General features: G+C 36.4%; 2 protein-coding genes across 3 annotated transcripts; both read right to left on the bottom strand.

The window, feature by feature from the left end:
• Window positions 1-311: 311 nt before the first annotated feature.
• Window positions 312-3,686, bottom strand: LOC124641017 (juvenile hormone esterase-like). Its single transcript, XM_047179025.1, is given in 3 exon segments — window positions 312-674; window positions 719-902; window positions 3,667-3,686. Coding segments are annotated over 3 exon segments (567 nt in total).
• On the bottom strand, window positions 3,206-23,030 carry LOC124640715 (acyl-CoA synthetase short-chain family member 3, mitochondrial). 2 transcript variants are annotated; one of them, XM_047178613.1, is made up of 13 exons: window positions 22,922-23,008; window positions 21,319-21,498; window positions 18,369-18,519; window positions 17,254-17,398; window positions 16,784-16,928; window positions 15,187-15,283; window positions 14,339-14,538; window positions 9,348-9,579; window positions 8,761-8,920; window positions 7,471-7,618; window positions 6,785-6,930; window positions 5,107-5,338; window positions 3,206-4,737 (listed from the first exon to the last, which is right to left on the bottom strand). In XM_047178613.1, exons 1-13 carry the CDS (start codon window positions 22,968-22,970, stop codon window positions 4,460-4,462), a joined length of 2,163 nt encoding a protein of 720 aa, XP_047034569.1. In that variant the 5' UTR covers window positions 22,971-23,008; the 3' UTR covers window positions 3,206-4,459. The 2 variants fall into 2 exon arrangements, with proteins under 2 accessions (XP_047034569.1, XP_047034568.1); XM_047178612.1 differs by lacking the exon at window positions 21,319-21,498 and having other exon boundaries at window positions 22,922-23,030.
• Between the last annotated feature and the right edge of the window lie 78 nt (window positions 23,031-23,108).

Genomic DNA, 23,108 nt, shown 5'->3' with positions numbered 1-23,108 from the left:
AATGTCGAGCTGTTCCTATGCTCCGTAGATAGATGGCGTTAATCGCGCAATGGTGTCATTACACGTGTTCGGTTCATGTTATTGTTTTAATTCATCCTGCGGGAGCGGGAACTTCTCAAAAATCCCGCGAGATCGGGAACTATGTGGGTAAAACCAAAAATCTGCCGGAAGTCACTATTCCACGCGAACGAAGTCGCGGGCAAAAGCTAGTAAACAAAAATTTATTCGACAAAACGTGACTATTTATTAAAAAAATGATGGTTACATGAGGGTTACTTTTTCGCATTTCCTCCGAAATATCCTATATTCTTTTAGTCTTTGTTTTGCATCCACTTCAGAGCTGCAACTTGGTCCTTCATTCCCGCGTTCCCAGGAACATCCTCTGTACCGAGACTCAAGAAGCCGAGTGCGTCTAATCTATAATTAAATGTGACTACAACCAAATTCTTTCTAAGAAGAAAATCAGGGCTGTAAGAGTCGACATTGCCAGATCCACTTTTGAAGCCTCCTCCATGAATAAATACTACGACTGGCATAAGATTGAGAGGCTTTAAATCTGTCGAGTATACGTTTATGAATAAACAGTCTTCACTGCCAGGAATTAAGACATTTGTAATTAGATCCCTTTGATGTAATTAGAACTCCGGTCCACGGAAGAGGTATGGTCGCGGTGCCTAAAAATAATTAAAGCAGATTTCAAGATTAGAAAGCCGAATACATACTTCGCGATCCGTACGGAGGGTACCTTAAATCTCAGAGTTCCAATAGGAGGTTGCACGTATGGAATGCCTTTAAAACTATAGAATGTGCCGTCTCCAGTAACTAGGTCCGATTGTTCACCTTCCAACCATCCTTGCTCCACCCATACTCGAATTCCATCACCAGATACAATCTTTATCACTCTGCAAAAAAGGTAAGACATAAAGAAATACTGTCTTTAAGGACATACATTTATTATATCACTTATTAACTTATCTATACTAATAAGCTGAAGAGTTTGTTTGTTTGTTTGAACGCGCTAATCTCAGGAACTACTGGTCCGATTTGAAAATTTCTTTCAGTGTTAGATAGCCCATTTATCGAGGAAGGCTATAGGCTACTTTTTATCCCGGTACGGGAAGTAGTTCCCACGGGATGCGGGTGAAACCGCTGGCAGAAGCTAGTACGTAATATACTTACATGACTATTACTATGAATCAGCCTCGTTGGTCTAGTTGTCGCAAGTGTGGCTGCTGAGCACGAGGTCTCGGGTTTGATTCCCGAGTCGGGCCGAAATCGCTTTGTGGGTTTTAGAAGACTTTCACAAAGCAGCCCGAAGCCTGGAAGTTGGTGATTGATTCACCCGTGCATCGGAGAGCACGTAAATGTCGGTCCTGCGCCTGATCTCTTTCCGGTCGTGTCGGATTGCCGTCCCATCGGGCTATGAGAGTGAAGGAATAGGGAGTGCACCTGTGTCTGCGCAATTTCTTGTGCACTATAATATGTCCTGCGCAGTTGGCTAATCTCCTTACATGAGAACAGCCGCCGTAGCCGATAATCGGCTAGGAGGACATCATCATCATCACTATGAATCAAAAATGTTGATCGAAGAAAATTTTCATCTTTTATAATTTATTACTGTTAAACTAACAGATTAATGTAACGCAGTGACATAGAATACTTTCTGAAAATTGATCCAATTTATATAAAAAATGTAAGTCAATAAGGTGCACTGTAGCATCTGTTAATGAATACCTTGTCATACAAGTTCCTCCGGTCAAGTTACAAGTTAAATTCGGATAATAATCTAACTTATTTTCTCCTTTTATTATATACTGTTGATCAGGCCCGCCGCTAGCTGTTTGTTCGCCCGCGTGCAAAACTGATTATGCCGCCCTACGACTACATACGTTTTGACAAAAAATATATGAGGGGGGGGGGAGCGGATCCAGGGCGTCCGGACCCCTCCCCCCCGCCAATTCATATCCATCTTACTTGTCCAACAGAAAAAAATATGTACATGCACCGCTCTGATTGCAGAAAACGCACCTACTTTTGGATAAATAACTATTGCAATACATAACATACATTACACATAACTTTTTATTTACTTGTAATGTTCAGAGTAACCTAAGCAGTCCTGGGTTAGGGCATCAATGCAGTGCAATCATTACCCAAGTGGCCCCTATGTATTGAAGGATTGTGATTAACTTAAACTAACGCACTTAAATTTAAAGTTAAAGTCAGTAAAATATGTTATTTGGTGGGTTTCCCGTTGAAAACTTATAAGGCACATGACATATGTAAGGAAGCGCGAGCGGAGCGAGCGCGAAAATTTTTTAGTCTAAGGACACAAAACAAATAAAAACCACTGTAAATTAACAAAGCAAAGTCAAAAAGTAAGATATGCACAGAAGTGAAGTGCAAAAGCCGCGAGCAATGCGAGCGCGATTTTTTTTCCTTAGAGTTTTCATGAAGTAAACATATTATCATAAAAAGCCATAACGGACGTGCGCGAAAAATGTTTTTTTCGGAATTGAATGCCTCAACAATTAAACAAAGATAAAACGCGACATCTGACATGGAGCCGCGAGCGCAGCGAGCGCGAATTTTTTTGGGGATGCAAAGGGTGAAACAGTCAAAATTGATAGGAGACGACCAAAGCTAGGGCGGCTTTTTCTGAAATTTTATTGGTTTAATTTTGCCGCCCCCTAAATAGCATTTGCCCCACGCTACGCCACTGGTTGATCTTAAATCGTTTTTAAGAATCTTTAATTTTGAAAATGTCCTTTCAACAGATGTACCTAACTGAAACCGGCAGTGTAAGTAATATTCTCAGCGCTATTGCTGTGTTCGGAAATATTGAAATCAAATCATTAGTAAAAAGATATTGTATTTTTTAAATATTACGTGATAACTCGCTAGATTTGCCGCCCCCTAGGACGTGCCGCCCGCGTGCTGTGCACGCGCTGCACGCCCGCTTACGGCGGGCCTGCTGTTGATGAGAAGAAAGTTTCGTAATAAGGCCTCAAAATGATATGACTTGCTAAGATATGATGCTTGGTTCCTTCCAGTAACGTACTAAGATCAGCGCCATCTAGGCATTACATCAGCTAGGAAAAGATGAAAAAGAAAATCCCCCTCTGTGAAGAAAAGGAAAAATGGCTTCCTTATAAAATGTTTACGTTTGTAAGTAGGCACAGGCAACAAAGAATAACTCGATAAGTGTGTAATATAATATTTAATAGCAATACAGGTTTGTAAATTCAGTTTGCGATCAGAAATGTATTTCGGTGTTTCACACTTTACATTTATAGGTTCCTTTAAGATCACAAGGATATTTTTCCATACCACACCAATTCAAGTTTAAGTGAAGAACTTAAATATAATAACATAATTTTGAACGAATATACACATTGGATATATCCACGGAGTAAGCAAAGATGAGCAGAGCATTTTGGCGCGTTACTTTCTTAGGAGATATTTTTTCGTTATGGCACCTCTGCTAGTAATTTGTTCTCTATGGATATATCCAATAAGTAACTTTTAATTAATTAGATATAGTGGCATGCTGTTTTTAAAGTTCTTCCTTTTAATTACAATAAGTTTTATAAATATAACTCAAATTACTTAAATAAACTAAACACGGTTTAATAATGAAATAAAACTAATGACAAATTAAAATACCTTGTCCGTTTTTCATTCATTTACAAATCACTCATCAACTTACGACTAAAACCTAAGAATAAAATAATTTAAATAAATATGAACCCGATCTTATACTTGTAAGTTACTTACTTACATAAAAATGAAATAACTTCAGTAAGTTGTTAAAAGTACTACGAAGAGGTTAAAAGTTCTTTAACATGTAAGTACATAAATTTATTGTAAGTTAATTAATCAAGGTATGTGAGCAAAACATTCAAGTGTAAGGGCCGCCTAATGCACTTATGCACATGATAACAAAGGTGCAACTATCGTACCTAGATATGATACTAATATAACTGGAACATAGCTTAAAATATATAAATCGGAAAACATAAATTCTATAAAATATACTTAATCTATATATATCTTTGTATTATACTATATGTTAACATTTATGTTTTTAACTATAAAACATTATAGGTAAGTCCCTTAAATAATTATACTATACGCAATATGCATTTGTAATTTACAATAAACTGATATATATATATTTGTTTAATTTATTCTTGGCCATAGATGATAAACTGATATAAAACTGTCCTGGGTTGCCATAGCGAAGTAGGTATGTATCTACCAAAAATGTAAAATTACCTAAATTATTATTACATTAACATAACACAGATATTTGGTATGCAAATATGTTACAGTAAGTACACATCAAAAAACAAAAAGCAAGTTTCTATCACAGTGACAAAACAAAATAAAAATAACAAAAAAAAAAATACAACAACGAAATCAGTTTTTTTCTAATCATTTTAACTACATTATTAAATTATAATTCTGGATCGGGTGCGTCAATGGCGTATCCGAATTTTTGCAAAGCTATTTTAATTTCACCGAAGACTGTTGGATCTTCTATTGTCGATGGTAGTTTGACAAGTTGAGACCTGGCCAACTTAGCTATGGCTCCACGGAGTGCCTTCCCAGACCTGGTCCTGGGTAAAGCTGGAACGGCTACTGCTTTCCTAAATGCTGCTATGGGACCAATGAGGTGTCGTACTAGGGCAATCAGTTCTTGGGTGACTGTACTCTCTGCTACCATTTCTTCATCTGTTAACAAATAGTTTGGTGGTATAGAATCATGCTAATATTTTTTGAATGTGTAAAAATGTAGGTATGTGTGGCACTATAGCACACTAAAAGTCTAGGATGGATTTTGGCTTTCATTGGACATCCTTGGCAGTCGTTATAGGTAGTCAGAAGATAGTAAGTATGACACCAATCTAACCAAGGGGTTGCCCTGGTAACTGGTTTGAGGAGGTCAGATAGGGCAGTCGCTCCTTGAAAACACTGATACACAGCTGCATCCGGTTAGACTGGAAGCCGACCCCAACATGTTGGGAAAAGGCTCGGGAGATGAATAAAGTTGTGTAAGTTAATAACAAGTAACGTCTACATAAATTCCACCAAAACACTCACCATCTTGTGGTGGCCTCATAACATAGAGGCACAGTGGGACATCTCCTTTCGTAGGATCCGGAGCTCCAACCACCACAGCATCAGCGAGCCTGGCGTGTCGGAGCACCACATCCTCGAGAGCGGCGGTGGAGAGACGGTGACCAGCCACGTTGATGACATCATCAGCTCGGGCCACCACCCAGACGGCGCCTTCTGAGCTTATCCAGCCAGCGTCTTGTGTGTCGTAGTAACCCTGGAATAGTTGGTTTGTGGTTAGTTAAGGAGTTTGTGGTTGGTTTGGTAGTTTATAGTTGACTAGCTTTCCGCCCGCGGCTTCGCCCGCGTGGAATTCGGTTATATTGCGGTATAAATCACAACTATAAGAAAACTTCTCATTCCCACGGAAAAATCTAAGAAGCGCGATGTAACGCTGGATACGATGAGCTACAGGTTAAAGCGCGAGATATCATTGCACTTCTTACGTATCTTAAAAAAAACAACGTCACCACGTTTTAAAAAGCTATCATTCCACTTACGTATTTAAAAACACATCGTTACCACGTTTTAAAAACACCCAGCGCCATCTATCGCATACCTCAAGAACTAAATAACTTAACTAATACTTATACCAATTAGTATAAGTTCGGCCATTCAGAGAATGCGTTCCTGACACGTCGCGATTGAACTGACGACGTAACTACATTCATTGATTATTGATATAATAATGTTGTTTTAATGCTCCTCAATTGTTAAAACGGTAAACAACCAGCAAAAATATTTTTATCGTAACTGCAACGCCATTGCAAAGTTACGTCGTCAGTTCAATCGCGACGTGTCAGGAACGCATTCTCTGAATGGCCGAACTATAATTCGTTGAATTATAGTTATTTCAGGATAAGTAGATGTAAAAAAAACAGTTAAGACGATAAAACAAATTGTACGTCATCCCTCGGGAATTCCTCATTTTCGAGGATTCATTATCGTATCATTTAGCTTCTAAATTTATATGTTCATATTCGTTTGCAATATATAAGTAGATGTAAAAAAAAAACAGTTTAGACGATTAAACAAATTGTACATCATCCCTCGGGAATTCCTCATTTTCGGGGATTCATTATCGTATCATTTAGCTTCTAAATTTACATGTTTATATTCGTTTGCAATATATTACCTTGTTTTAAACGACACACAGCGCCATCTACAATCCATCCATCAAGCAAACAATATTTTTGTTTTCCCTCGGGAATATCTATTTTTTTCGGGATAAAAAGTACCCTATTATTTAATCCGGACTTCTAACTTTACGTCTGCAAAATTTCAAAGCAATCGGTTCAGTAGTTACGGCGTGAAAGTGGAACAAACAAACAAACAAACAAACAAACTCACTTTCCGATTTATAATATTAGTAAGGATTTATGACAAATAGTTTAAGTTTTTTCTTAGCTTGTCATATTATCTGGTTAAAGTAGTGTGCCAAAAGTGTGAGCGCAAAGCTCATGGTGAGATTTCTTACATAATCAATGTAATAATAATCTAGATAGAGGATTATATTGTTCGTACCCCGATCCGATATAATTTTACAATTGGAAAGCCACACTATTTTCGGGTGACAGATTGTATTTTATCCTGGTACGGGAAGTTTTTCCCACATGATGCGTGTGCTGAAGGAAAGCTGGTACCAATCTAATAATTTACTCACCGGATAAGTAGAGAAGTAAGTTTCATTGAAGCGCTTGTCAGCCTGCCACAGGGTGGAAGCGAAGCCTGGTGGCAGAGGTAGCTTAGCCACGAGTCTGCCGACCTCGCCAGTCTGACATTCTGAGCCGTCCTCTTTGAGAGCGCGAACTGCAAAACAGTATTGCCATTAGATTCGAAGAGACCTCAAAGTTCGTGGGACTTCCTCGCCTAGTGTTTGCTGATATTTTACTCAGAATAACTGATAATTTTCTCCGCGCATTTGTTTGAGGCTAATATGAGCCAATTTAATCAACAGTCGTCCACGTAATCAGACTGTTAAAGATAACTTTTTTACTGAGTAGCGGAAAAGCTGTTCTTCTGCAACTTTGTTTAGTAATCAATCATTTCAGAAACGTAAGTCTTGGATAAAAGGATTATTTTTGTGTTTTTCACGTTCATCTTTTTCGTCCATGACGAACCCCATCCGCCCAAAGCTTGCAGATAAGGAGCGCCTAAGGTTTTAAGTCCGCCTTTGTACCTTTGTTACAATACATGTGCAAAGAGTGTAGGTAATAAATATCTCTTTTTTTTAAACGGACCAACACATAGGGAATTCTTCTGCTTCATACAAAACCGATTAGTTGCTTTGGTTGTTTACCTCACTCGAGAACTTCTCTCATCCTATTTATCAATGAAATGTTTACTTACTGTCATATCCAGGAACAGGGTATCCAGCGGAATGTGGTGGGATAGCTTTCACGTTGTAACCGATACAGGGCGCGGTGATGGGGGACCCTGACTCCGTCTGCCACCAGTGGTTCAGGACTGGTACTCCGAAGATACGCTCGGCCCATTGCTGTGAGGAGAAAACGGATACTAATGTAGTTAGGCTGTTATGTATAATCGTATGCCTAGCCTTTCCCAACTTTTTGCAGGTCGGCTTCCAGTCTAACTGAACGTAGCTGAATACCTGATACTGATTGGATCGAGATGTCTTAAAGCTAAATTCTCCGACTAAACAACACAACCACAACAAACCTTCCTTTATCTTTACCTTTAGGTAGGTTTGTTGTTTTTTTTAGGGTTTCGTACCCAACGGGTAAAACGGGACCCTATTGTTTTCGCTCCTCTGTCCGTCCGTCCGTCCGTCCGTCTGTCACCAGGATGTATCTCATGAATCGTGATAGTTAGAGAGTTAAAATTTTCACAGATGACGTATTTATGTTGCCGCTATAACAACAAATACTGAAGACTAGGATAAAATAAATATTTTGCGGGTCTCCCATACAACAAACGTGATATTTTGCTAATTTTCTTCGTGCACGATTCCGACTCGCACTTGGCCGGTTTTTTTAAATATTTTAACTAAGTTATCATTATGCTTATAACTATGATGGGATTTATGAAAATTACTTTTCTTTATTTCCAGTTTTTTGCAGTACTAAGACATCAACAATGATAAATATTATTTTACTTATAACTATGTATTTGTAATTTAGGTAGGTACTGTTTTCCACACCCGTATGGTCGCGCGAGCGTTAGCGGTGCGCGTACGCATGTCGAAGGTCAATATTGTGCTTACATGACAATGCGTGCATTAATTGACTTAATTTAGTTAGTAACATACCTACATTATTGATTGTTTTGAGAACTATTGTAAGAACTAGGAAACTCTTCGGTGTAAATAAGTAAAATAACCTTCTGTTATGACTTTGAAATCATATATCTAATATCCTATTATTTACCCGGCTAAATTTCCTACTAATTAATACTGCAAAACAAAGTTAAGCAAAGTGATTTACATACTTGTAAAACTACGACTATAAAAAATATGCCATCCTTTTCCTAACTCTCTTGGGGTCGGCTCGATGGAAGAAGGAATTTATTTGTATGATATTTCTGACACTAACTAAAAGTGAGGAAAAGAAGCCGAAAACATAATGCGCTGATCCCAAATTAAATTGTGGACAGGGCATAAAAAAGATATCTGGTACTAACCCTGGTATCTTGGTCACAATGCTCTCCAGCAATGAAGACAGTCTTCAAGGACTTGCTGCAGTACCTCCTGGCGTACTTCGCGTTGGGGTCAGCTCGCTTCAACACTCTGAATGCCGTTGGAATCGTGAAGAGGGCGTTTACACGATGTTGTTCTATGATTCTGAAAGAAAATATTGAAAACGTGAATTAGGCTTGAAATAGAATTTATAAGACCAAAGGATGAGAAATTATGGGATATTAAAAGCTTTATATAACTAATCTATTGAATATTTGAATCGAAATCGAATTTGATTATGTAGAACCCACAAAATGGAAACGAGGCTATGTCAAAACGAGTTTATTTTAGGTATTTACATACTAGATAACTTAATGCTGAAGGGTTTACTTGTTTCTTTGAACCCGCTAATCTCAGGAAGGACTGGACCGATTCGAAAAATTATTTCGGTGTTTGATAACATATTTATTGATGATGCTACCGGTGGATGCTAGTCAAAAGCATAATAATTGAGCACCGTTCCCCATAAGCAAGTGCTGCACTGAAAACAAATTGGTAGAATAGGATCTTACCAAAAACCCAAAAGCCTTACCTAAAATACTGTCCAGGGTCTGGTGTTCTATCAGGCTTGCCCTCATAAAGAATAGAAGTCACTCCAGCGAGTAAAGGTCCATAGCATATGTAGGAGTGTCCGACCACCCAACCAAGGTCTGATGCTGCCCACCACACGCCCTTCTTCAGCCCGTAGACTGTTCGAAGGGACCAGCAGAGAGTAGCTGCGTGCCCACAAGGTCTTTGGATACCTTTGGGGGCACTTGTGGTACCTGCGTAAAAGAAATATTGAAATTAAATGGTGCCTATCCTAAGAAGCCTTTGTGTCAGAGTTTTCTCTAATTCGTCTGAAATGCAAGTTGATATCCAAAAAGGAAAATAGTTTTACTTTGTTATTTTTATATCCTTACAGCCTATGTACACGATTACAGTTATTTTTTATTGATTTTAAATAATTTAATTTAATTTTGTAATAAACAGTACCTACATCTATTAAAGTTAGTGCGTGGCAACACTTGCGGATGCTAAATAATAACTTAGTTATAACTCTAACGACAAAACAGTGATTTTCTCTATAAAACCCTGAGAAAATTAATTACTTTCTACTTATAAAACAATACATACCTAATTGTCCACAGTCAACACGGTGTCCTCACGTGACACATAATATATTATAAGTTCATTAACAATAGACTTAAAGTAGGTAATTATCAAGTATAATGACTACTGAACAAAGTCTCGAGACCTAATTGACACGATTAAAGGGAAGCAATTGCTGTCGAACTGTAATTTTATGTAATACGAGACTTGTTTTATAGCCACAAGCAAAGGTAAGTACTTAAGTGTTGTTAACTGCAGATCTTTGGTACCAGGAAGGTCAGTACCTACTGAATGAGTTAAAAATATTGGTAAGTATTACGTACACTAATAAATAATATTATAAATGAAATGCGGATGTATGGATAAGTGTTTGTGTGTATGGTTGTAAAAATAACAAATCGCACCCTTAGAATGAAAGTGACTTAATTCAAAATTCCTGTAATACTCGTTTTTACAATAAACTGACCTTAAAAAGCATAATCTATAACCCTGTAAATAAAAAGAGACCTATTTCTAACTATAACAGAGACTACGCTTATTTCGGTCTCTTTCACTCGTTCCGCTATTCGTTTACGCATATTGTGTGAAAGAGCCAGAACTAGTATTACGTCAGATGCGCTTGCGAGTGAACATGTAAAACATCGGCGAATCTCAAAAAGTGTCCGTTTATTGCGAATACTGCCACGGTAAGTTACACAATATTTTTTGCCATAAAGTGACATTTTGATTAATACGTCTTTATAAAACAAAATATGTAGGTAGTATTCAGTGACCTTTTAAGGATTAGGTCTATTTAGTAAAAAATAATTATAAAAGACAAACGACACTTATAATAATAGGTCTGTCTATGACTAAAGGCATATTCATTATTTTTGTTATTCTTAATATTGAACCTGTTTATTACTAAAATTAAAAAGTTTAAGTTGTAACTTTTTTGGAATATGCCCCTATAATATTAAAGTTGTGTGGTATGTTAAGATATTTAGGTACACAGAGCCACACATCAGTGTATTCAGATCTGTGAATTTCTACAATTTATTGATCGATGCTCACCTTAAACTTTTCCAACACGTTATGATAAGATTTTATTAACCTGATGTGGCTTTTTTCCTACACCGTTTTACCGCACTCCAACCCGTATGCATCCGACAGGACACCCGCCCACTTAACATAATTGTATTGGTTTTTATACCAATACTTTAGCATCCTAATGATATCGCTTGGGAAGTTCTTGATATTTTCTCCATTTTCACCACAATTTTCTCCATAGGCAGTCGTAAGATACGAGGTCGAAAGCCTTGGAGAGGTCCAGAAAACATGCATATACAGGTGTTTTCCTACTTGTATAGTATTGAACAGTCTGTTTGAGGCATAGTATAGCTGTTTCCGTGGATAAGATTGGCTTAAAACCAAACTGGGCATCGTTAAGTATTAAGTACTTATCCAGCTGCTGGTCAATCAGACTTTCAACACCTTTGCAATGATGGTAGCCAGGGATATAGGCCTGTAGTTGCTCTTTTCACTCGCATCTCCAGTTTTATTCTTAACAATAGGCACAACAATAGTTTTAAGTAAATCCGCTGGAAGATACGAGTGACTCAGGCACAAGCTAAAAATAATTGCTAGCACTCGCGGTAAGTGCTTACCAGCATGCAGCAAATGCTCTATACTTAGGCTGTCATGACCCAGCGACTTGCCTCTCTTTAAGTTGCGTATGACAGTAGCTACCTCCCTGGCCGTAAACCTAATAGGCATGTCTTCAGACCCCCCCACCACCTCAAGCCCACCAGACGACGTACCCAGGGGAGACCCAACCCTAAAGGTTCTACTAAATAGGTTGGCGATATCACCAGGATCAATAAGGCCATCAATACTCACAGGCAGACCCGACCTTTGATTCAACCTGTTCGTGGCTTTCCAAAAACTACCAAAATTCTTTGCGTCATGATGACTTGCAATAATGTCCATTTTTATTTGGTCCTTATTATTTTGGCACCATTTCAATTTACTTTTAAAAACCTTTCTACTTTCGTGTAACCTTCCTTAGTGTCCAGACATATATATATATATATATATATATATACATATATACCATTTTTCGGTCTACCAAACAACGTCCAGGTTTGAAAATCCGAGCCTGTCTGTGTGCGTCCTTCACATGCTTATTCCAGCCCGTTATGTAACTCTTTTTGCGCTGTAATCCGTTCTTACAGTTACTTGCGATTGCACCTTCATAGAGTATAGCACAATTTCCGCATAAATATTGTCTAAAATAGTTTCATGTTTTATTTATTTTTATTTTATTTTATTTATTAAGGCAAACCAACAACATATACACAAAAACAAGTATAGTTACAAAATTTCTTACGTAAGTATTTACTGTGTCAATATGTCACTTACAGGTATGCACACCATTTACAATAAGTTACAGAGTTATACTTATTTATACCATTACTGCAGTCAAAACTATGGAAAATGTTCCTTAATTCTACATCTAGTTTTACTACATTCAGTAAATTCTAAGGGAAAGTTTACATTTTTCAAGAGATCATTACAATAATTGCTATATAACTCAGTCTGCTGCAAAGCTCTGTCACCCCATGTTACTTTGTTACATTTAGGAAGTGCAGGTGCAACTTTTGGCCTTAATAACTTAAGATCACACTTTATAATTAGAGGCAAATGGTCCGACCAAGACACGTCATAGAGCACACTAGCGTCCCTAACAGTGTTCCACGCCGCGTCTGTCACTACGCAGTGGTCTAACCAACTAGTAGAACCATCTCAACTAGCACACTAGTGGAAATAGCAGCCTATTTGGCAACTGTTAGCTGTACAGTAGTGCTTTAGGGGTTCCGAAAGTATCTTTAAGTTCTATTATTGCTTCCGTAGCTGCTCATAGCTGCTCATAGCTGTAAATATCACTAAAGGCAGCAGAAACTGAACCAAATGTCACTCTGGGTTTTACAAGAGATCATTCTACAACCCATTTGCAGCCTACATCTTTAAAAGAGAGTTCAAACAATTATGTTAAAGGTTAAAGCTGCTAAAAAGTTTCTATTGCCGCTGATGTACGCGTTAGAACTGCATAAAGACGCTAATTGTAGACTTTTTAACGGAACTGTTTAAAAGATATATTTATCACTTTTCTGCCACTAAAGGTTTCATTGCAGAAGTGATTTGTTATTTTGTGCAGACTTAAGTAGGAATTTGATCCTCTGTTCTACTTATAGCCAACACAAGGCTCCACAATAGAAGCAGGAGGTTAATAGACATTGCCTGCTCATTTGGATACATTCTGTTATTTTATTCACAAACACAAGCAAAGGTCCCGTAGATTTTGTTTTCTCAATTACTGATAACGAATCAGTTACTTGAATAAATATTATTAAGACTGAAATAAATAAATACATTCAGATTTTTATAACATTGCATTTTAATTTAATACCCTATGTCCAAATAACTTTCAGTATGACAGTGTCTTATTATTTATTGTGTCTACGGAATTATTACCAATATGTGTCATAAACAGACTTAATTCTTAAAAAAACATAGAATGGAAAACATAATTTTGAAATAAAGTGACTTAATTTGAAACTACTTTATATTTTATGTTAAAATATATATAAAAAAATACTATAAACATAAATTTGCATTGTCATTGTGATCTCAAAAGGCTAATCCACAAATCTGGTAAAAATCAATAGTAAGCCATTAAAAACGGAAGAGATATATTAAGATGTATTAAGTAATATAATTTTTTGATGACGATTTTGCTCATTTCCCACAAATTGCATTTTTTGGATTCGGTCACTTTCATTCTAAGGGTGCGAAATGGGGTTCTTTTTATAAAAAAATAATGTTTAAGTCGGTAAGTAAAGTACTCAAAATAAAAACAGTCCAAATTTTATTTTTTTTTACTTTTAACCTTTCGTAATGTCTACTATCTATCCTCTACCAATAGTCAGTGACTGTTCCAGTCACCTTCTTAGGTCCTAGTGAACTCGAAGCTAATTTACTAACAGGCACTGAATTTAAAGTGGTCTTTACCTATTCCGATAAAACTAAGTATACGGTCGGGTACGTATTTAGGGTATCTCCAATATTAACTCTCGACGGTTCATAGTCTTCATTTAGATTCGTCTTTCAGAAAATCAGTAGGCAGTTATCTAAAGATAAATAAACAATCTTGACACAACTTTCTTTTTAACTCAATTAAAAAATAAAGTCCAGCTTAAAATCTATGTAAGTTGATACAACATTACAGATACAATAACAACAGTTTCGTTATTAATTGAATCATTATTTAAACACGTTTTACTTTGTTTAATATGTACGTACATACGTGTCAAAATCCTAAATACCAAGATTGTTCCCCTTTTCTTAAGTGTCTACTCAAATTTTTATTATAGTTTTGTTATAACAGCTCACCTGAGGTATACAGAATATACAGGGGTTCATTGGCCTCTACAGGTACGCAGGGCACAGGGTCTGCTTCTAACGCCTCTTTCCAGTCGATATCACGTCCAGGCTCCAAGGTGCACTCCAGAACTCGGCGCCGTTGGAAGATGATGCAGTTGTTCGGCTGGAAGTCTGACTGGCAGAGAGCTTCGTCCAGGATGTCTTTATATCTAGGGAAAAATACTATTTTTTTAAGTTGGGGGTGATGAAAGATAATAGACTAAAATAAATAAATAAATCTAAAATAAAATTGCTTTTACGTCAACATTAATTATTCCTTTCTGATAAAAATTTAAAGTAAGTAAGTCTTGTCAGAAAATCTAATGACTCGGAAATTTATAAAAAATCATGAGTGATGATTGATGAATAATGAAATGAAGGTTTTTCTAGAATCAACATCTCCAGAAACGAAGTCTATTCGATCATCGATGGTATATGGTATATGGTATACTAGCTTTTGCCCGCGACTTCGTTCGCATGATATAGTGACTTCCGGCATATTTTTGGTTTGACCAATAGATGGCGCTATATGTCCGGAATAAATATTATTTTTATTTTTTTTTTAAACAAAAACTATCCTATGTCCTTTCTCAAGTTGCAAACTATGTCTGTACCAAATTTCACACAAATCGGTTCAGTAGTTTAGGCGTGAAGATAAAACAGACAGACAGACAGACAGACAGAGTTACTTTCACATTTATAATATTAGTTAGGATTAGGATGAAGATGAGAAAGAGCTATTAAAGCTATTGATTGACCCGGTGTCATATGATATGTTCAGGAATACATGGATAATAATGTTGGAAAACTCTACATACCTGACAATTTTGTTAGGCTCCACTCCACAGCTGGCTGCAATGATCACAGTTGGTTCAGCATGCTCAATCCTGGTCCTTAGCTCTCGTGCCGCGAAACCTGTACGAACATTGGTCCTTTACAGTTGAAGCCAGAGTGATCTAAATTGATATATAAATAGAGGTAATGTCTATGTCTATGTAAGTTCTGGTTCTTATAGTCATATCTATACTAATAGGTATTATAAAGCTGAAGAGTTTGTTTGTTTGTTTGAACGCGCTAATCATTTGAAAATTTCTTTCAAATCGTAAGGCTAATTTGGCTATAGGCTACTTTTATCCCGGTAAGGGAAGTAGTTCCCACGGGATGCGGGTGAAACCGCTGGAGCCAGTCTTTTCTAAAAACTATTGGAGACCAGAAACAATAAAAAATGAAAAAAAACTCCATCTATTCGTAAAGAAATTAAAAAAGTTATTATTAAAAAAATGTTATTATAGTGTCGATGAATATTTAAGTGATAAATCTCTAAAACTAGAAAAATAAAGTCTATAATTTTAATTGTAATGTTAGTGTTATGTAAATGTTTTTAGAATAAGTTGAATTGTAATTATACTTAAGTTATTTGAATGTAAAGTCCTCTCCACATACGTATATTAAGAATATCTTTTTGCTGTGCCCGACAGGGTCCATAATTGTTACCTACCAAATAAATGTTTACCACCTAAACCTACATTGTGGAATGCAATAAAGAATTGAGTATTGAGTATTGAGTACCTTATTTATCAAAACATACAAACAAATAATCAAATTTTTCCTCTCTATAGTTTAGTATAGATCAGCCTTCTTTCTGGTATTCATATCGATAATGAAATAAGTAGGTAAGTAATGAAATAGGTAAATTCGGGAACCTATATTAGGTATTACCTCAAACTATCGCCAAACAATGTAAATTATCTACAACCCGACGGGTTCCCTCAAACAAATTCAAAATTCAAAAACTATTTTAGGTAACTCAAAAGTCGTCTACGTACGTTAACTAATTGATTTAAATTAATACGGGCGTATGTTCGACAATTAATTTAGCGAAATATGTACCTACTTATTGGTAGTGGCAGACAACTATAACTTTCTAGAATAAGCGGCCAATAACCCTGTATTAATGAACTTTAGTACAAGTATGTCAAAAAAGGCGTTAGAGCGTTTGTATCACTTTGATAGGATTGTCTAGCCTAGCTAGTTTAATTAAATATTACAAAGACGAGGAATGACAGAGACGAAACAACAACACTTGGCAGAGGCAAAATTGTAAAGCTGATATAGCTATTGATAGAGATCTGATATGGTTTTTAGATTTCTCATCTTAAGCTGTATCTTAGGAAGTTTTAGAATCTTCTATAATGGCGCATGATTCTAAAAAGTTTTGGACTCTGAATTGCATCTGTGAAGTTTTGATGTAGGGACAATGAAAATTGTGTACTTATGCGTTGGTGCGTGTTTGGCTTCCAGTCTGATCGGATGCAGCTGAATACCAGTGTTTTACAAGGAGCCACTGCCCTATCTGACCTCCTCAACAAAGTTACCCGGACAAATTCTTTGGTAGTTAAATGATGTCTAAATTACCTCCAAACACGACGGAGTGGATGGCTCCGATTCTGTTGGTGGCCAGCATGGAGATGATGGCTTCAGGGACGAGAGGCATGTAGATCAGCACCCTGGAGCCACGAGTCACGCCTAGAGAAGCCAGCTTACCAGCAAGGCGGGATACCTGCGAATTAAAGAGTTATTTTAGTATCGTTTCATAGTGTTCTGGGACATAGCAAAAATAAGAGACCTAGCCTAGGAGAAAGTATAGATGTTATTTCATGACATTAGGAGCCATAGGTACTTGTGTGCGGAAATATACCTACGTCCACATTGTCTTTGTATACTCAAGCTTGGATCAGATTAATCTTGGGCTCGACTAATGAGCGCTTCATTAGTGTCTGAATCTACAATGAGGTTTAATTAAACCGGAACCGGTCCGGTTAAACAACCGGAGTGTATCACTGATGACTCGTGGGACAGGTAAGTTATTAAAACGGTTTACTGACCTGGTCTTGAATCTCTGAGTAAGTGATCTTGCGGACGGTGTCGGTCAAGGGTGAGTCGTGCACTAGCGCCACCTGGTCGCCCTTGCCGCTGGCTACATGTCGGTCCACCGCATTGTAACATACTGACATCTCGCCGCCTACCCACCTGTGATAAGGGAGATATAACTTTAATATCATTGATAGACAAGAACTTATGCAGTTCAACTGTACAGAGCTCAAATTTTTCACTGAACACGACTGTGCAGTTAAAACTGAAAGGACTTAAGGTCAGGTCGACAACAATATTTCATTTGAACATTGGCTTCAGTCAGCGATTTTATCTGCATCCAGTGAGAAGTTCTCCTCACAACCAGATATAAAGTTATCCATAGCCATCCTTGATAAATAGTCTATCCGATTTTTCATCGGTAGACTATTTTTCATCGGATAGACTTTTTAGGGTTCCGTAGCCAAAATGGCAAAAACGGAACCCTTATAGTTTCGTCATGTCCGTCTGTCCGTCTGTCCGTCTGTCCGTCTGTCACAGCCGATTTACTCGGAAACTATAAGTACTACAGTGATGATGGGAATATGTGTTGTATGAACCGCTACAAAAATATGACACTAAATAGTAAAAAAAAGAATTGGGGGTGGGGCCCCCCATACATGTAACTGAGGGATGAAATTTTTTTTTTCGATGTACATACCCGTGTGGGGTATCAATGGAAAGGTCTTTTAAAATGATATAAAGTTTTCTAAAAAACATTTTTCTTAAAGTGAACGGTTTTTGAGATATCAGCTCTCAAAGTCGTAAAAAGTATGTCCCCCCCCCCCTCTATTTTTATAACTACGGGGTATAAAATTCTAAAAAAAATAGAGGTGATGCATGCTAATTAACTCTTTCAACGATTTTTGGTTTGATCAAAGTATCTCTTATAGTTTTTGAGATAGGTTGATTTAACTGTAATTTACGGAACCCTTCGTGGACGAGTCCGACTCGCACTTGGCCGGTTTTTATCAAGGTCCAGTCGGTCAAATCAAATCGGTCCAGTGTTTCCTGAGATCAGCATACTTTATTACCAGAAGACTTTAAAATCAAATCAAAATCACAGCTGCCAAACACAGCATCTACTAACCATTTTGTAAAGGGTGGGTTGCTGTTATCCAGCACTCGTTCCCAGGGTTTAGTCCACTCGAGCTCCTGGGCTACCTCGCCCCAGAACCCCTCAGGATCATCGATGGAGCGCCTGTACGCCTCCTGGAACTCCGGAGTGACACTGCTCTCACCTGAGAAATTATAACAAATCGGAAATTATACATTTTTGAATACTGTCTCTTAGTAGTGATACCAATGTAGTGAGATGTAAATATTATATCCGTGTGATAAATGATAAAAGTAAGAGCGTCCTCAGGACGTTTTCTTGTGAGACACCCAACCTATTCACTTGAAAACAGCTGATGTCTGTGTTTTAAATGTAATAATTATAATGCCTTTTAGGGTTTGTTATGCCATCGCAATTATATAATGATACATTACTGAATTCAGCCTCTTCCTAGTTTTTTAAACTTGATGCAAATGATAACTGAATCCAACCCAGTTACCCGGGCAACGATACCCTTTGTGTAAGACTGGTTGTCAGACTTTCTGGCTTCTGACTACCAGTTACTGTATCTTATCGAATTACACGTGCGACTATAATTGTTAATTATCCACGAACGATCTTCCCTATAAATTAATCACAGGTTAAATGCTGCCTAATAACTCAGAGTTTATAGTGCAGTCATCCAAGTGAATAACGACAATAGATAAGTGCTTGCTTATGATGCAGTACTGAGTTCAGTGCAAGTTATTTGATCTAGAACATTCAGGATTTGAATAAATAACTATGGAGTGTACCTACCTATAATACTAGGTATAGTAATGGATTTATGTACGTCATAAAACTATAGTTATTCCATATATCATTTATGTTGTAGGTATGTATATCTATTTACTTTGAGGCACAATGTTTACATAAAGCAGACATATTTAGCAGACATATTAAGCAGTACAATATGTATATATGTAGCTATATGTAGTTTATCAGTTGTGTTAGCACCCATAACACAAGTTAATTAATAACTTAGCGTGGGGCTAACCGACCGTGTGTGAAAAGGTGTCCCGACATTATTTATTTATTTATTTATTTATATTTGAATAATAACTATTCCACTCAGATTAGGGCCTCTTCAATTATGAAAAGAAGTCTTGCTGCAGTATGAAAAAAGAAACATTCGAATTTAGAACTTCCTTTTTTAGTTCATTAAAATAGGTTGAGAATTATGAATGTAATCATTAAAATAAGTAATAAATATTATTTATTTACCACGTGTGCATATTAAATGATAACTTATGAATGCTAATGTATGCAAACAAAAAACTTTATGCACCGTGGTTGCACATGGTACGCGCGTCTGCATTTCCCTAAATAGGTTCCGATTGTATGTTTGTTTTCAAAAAAGTCTGTACTTAAACCTATTTCTTTCACTGCACATGCTACTAACTTAGATTCCAACACACTGCAAACTTTTAGTCGTCTGATAGTTTGTTCAGGTAGGTATCAGACCGACTTAAAACTGTGATTGAATTCACGATTTTCTCAAAAAAATAAAAATTTGCCGGTCTGTCAACTTCCGACAAACTGTTTAGACTGCAATATACGGATTTTCTTAGTCGAAAATCAAAAGGTGCATGCACCATTGACATGCTAAGTATCTACTTTAAATATTTGTCGAAGCAAATCCACCCCTTTTTACAATTCAATACGGTTCAAGACCTCTTGGCCCCGGTTTTTGTTAGACGTTATTGACAGCATAATGCGGATTCGTGAAAATAAGTTACGTCGGTAAATTGAAGCACCGTTCGGTTTTACATAAGTATTGTCACAATATGTGTTGAAAACATGTTTTTTAAGCCTTTAAATGTGTTTTTTTTACTCAAAATTTAGAGCGGATAACCTGCTATTGTTATATTTTTACTAAGCAATGAAACACGGACAAAAACCTGTTTTAACTTTTAGATCGATTGATGAAAAAACATGAAATTAAAATTAAATTAAATAATGACATGTGCCTTACTTGTACAAAATCATATGAGACATTAACATTATTAAATGATAATTAAAACATACTAATTAATATTGAAAATAGTCAAGTTGAAATTATAGGTCTCACAGCGTTTACACTATGGCCATGTGTAATAATAATGCATGTATTCAATACCATTTACTTATATTCCAACGTGTTATCAGTTTGAGCACTAATAAATTAATATTGAAAAATCAAATGCAAAATAAAATGCCAAAATCAATACAAAAATCCGCGAAACAACCCACGCGAACACAAAAAAAACTTTTATGTTTTTTTTTACAATAGCAGCGTCACTCAACTTGAATGAAACACTAAACTTATCAAAAAACTTGATAGAAAATCTTGGGAATATCCAAAATTCTATTATTAGAGCTGAAGAGTTCATTTAAATGTTTGAATCACACACACACAGGTTCGATTTGAAAAAAACATTTCAGTGATAGAAAGCCCATGTCTACAAGTGCCTACGGCACAAGGGTGAAATAACTAACCGAAGCCAGTACGTTATTTCATATATTGTAAAATTGAGGAACTCACAATGACGACAATCACTACATTGTATATAAGTGCATTGAAAACCGTGACAGGTTTCCAAAGCGACAAAATTAGAAGAAAAGCTAACTATAGATATATTGGTAAAATCTGAAGTAATTATACGATTGTTGTTGAGGAAAATGTATTACTTGGGATTACCGGAAGCATCGAAGACAAAGCCACGATTGTGGCTTTCACTTAGAAGGAAAACCGGGTCTAAAAGTCTAATTAAAATTACAGAAAAAAATATGGAAAGGGGCTAGAAAAATGCCTGTTATATGATTCGGGATGCTCTGAAAATACTACAAAATAAGAATGAAAACAAAAGAGTGAGAAACGTAAACGTACTTAACTCTTCACATCTTCAGGAATACGTTATTTCTACTGCGTCACAATTTCGCCAAAAAAATATTTTGAACTCACCATAACTTTCAATATCAGCAGCAGAAACAAAAGTCTTCTTCTTCAATTCACTGATAGTAGACTCGAACCTATTCTTCTCCAGTTTAGCTCCGCCTTCATTGTCTTGGTACATTTTTGGAGAATAAAAAGTACAAACTCCTGGCTTCGATTCGTCTTTCCCTCGGGAGTTACGGGAAGACACTGGTGTGGTACCGTGACAAATGAACTGGTTAGCCAAGGAGTTTGTATGTCTTTGAATTTAAATGCAAGACCTCTGAACTTATTGAATTGTTAAATACTGGCTGATAAAGATCATGACGCAGTAGTACCGTTCTAAACGAAATAAAAATAAATCGCTTTGAGAGAACTTGAATATGAAGTGGTTGGAGATCCCTGATCGGTGAACAGTTTCTATTTTGAAGATATAGACACTTTGGAGGGGGTGTGTCCAATACCATTTACCTACAATTAAACATTTAGGTACTTAAGAGTAAAAAAAATGCAATCAACATTTTTAGCCACGCGGTTCATTAAATAATTTAATAGCTTATTTACCTTAGCCTAAACTGGACTTAATCTATTTTAGTAATGAATCATGAATTACTTCAGAACTCCGAACTTTGTACAGAACCAACGAGCAAACCGTTATTTTCCTGTGGTTTATTCACCACGTCTTTACCGGATGGCATAAATAGGCACAGTATTTTAATTTTAGTTACAAAAAGTTCTTTTTATATTTTATTATGTGGCGAAAAGATATGGCACTAAGAAGTACCTCTGTGTATTCATTTACCTATTGTTTTAAATTAGAATTGTCGTCTACAGCTTACTTATTTTGGACTTAGTGTTTTTCATTTATTTATTTAATAGTTCATGTAGGTACAGATACACACACAGAATACAGAAAAGAAGAAAAATAGAAATCATAGTACATTAGGCACTGCTTATTTGGATTAGTGATTGCATAAATACACCAGATTTTGAAATCGATTTTGCAATCTTTAAAAATATGATTTCAGCATGAAACTACAATCAGAAACCAATTATAAGCCTACAAAATATACAATGAGGCATCGTATAAAATCTCAATAAGGTTCAAAAATTAAAGTACCTACTTAAGTGCTAGATATGTCGAATTCATTCTATTTCTAGAAATCTAAATTCCCCCACTATTTTCTTTAAAACCAAAATGAGTAATTCGTTTCACATACGTTGTGAAACTATTATTGAGATACTCGTTTGGGTTCAAAAACCTACATAATTTGGGGCAATTTGAAACGCAGTGGACACTGGCCTGGTTGTAACCCCAATGTGTAAATTATATACACGAGCATGGCCCAATTTTGCTTTACTAATCCCTGTTTAATGATTAATTACAGGATTTACAGAAAGTAACTTACAGTACAGAGAAAGCTAAATTAAATAAAGATCATAGAATTTATAAAATTGAAGTTGTAGAAAGAAAACCTACTAACTATTAATTCTCCTCTAGGTAATATTAATTTAATTCAATTAAGACAGATATAAAAAAGAAATGGTCACATCAGATTTAATAGCATTTGACCTACTTTTCACTGGTCCCTGGTTACGCATTTACGCATGTAGAAAATATAGAAGGACCTACCTTCAAAGGTGTCAAAATCTTCATCAAAACCGTACGTAGTGTCCAGCATATCTATAGAATTCCGACTAAACCTTCTCTTAAAGCAACCACACTTATATTTGTACTATCCTACCCATCGTTGAGACAATAAGAATGGCATCTGACACAAGACCCCCGCAATTTGCATTAATGTTATAGGTATAATTTA

This window comes from Helicoverpa zea, chromosome 21 (genome assembly GCF_022581195.2).
Source record: "Helicoverpa zea isolate HzStark_Cry1AcR chromosome 21, ilHelZeax1.1, whole genome shotgun sequence".
Lineage (NCBI taxonomy): Eukaryota > Metazoa > Arthropoda > Insecta > Lepidoptera > Noctuidae > Helicoverpa > Helicoverpa zea.
The sequence above is the reverse complement of the archived record's forward strand: the minus strand, read 5'-3'. Positions and strand labels throughout refer to the sequence as shown.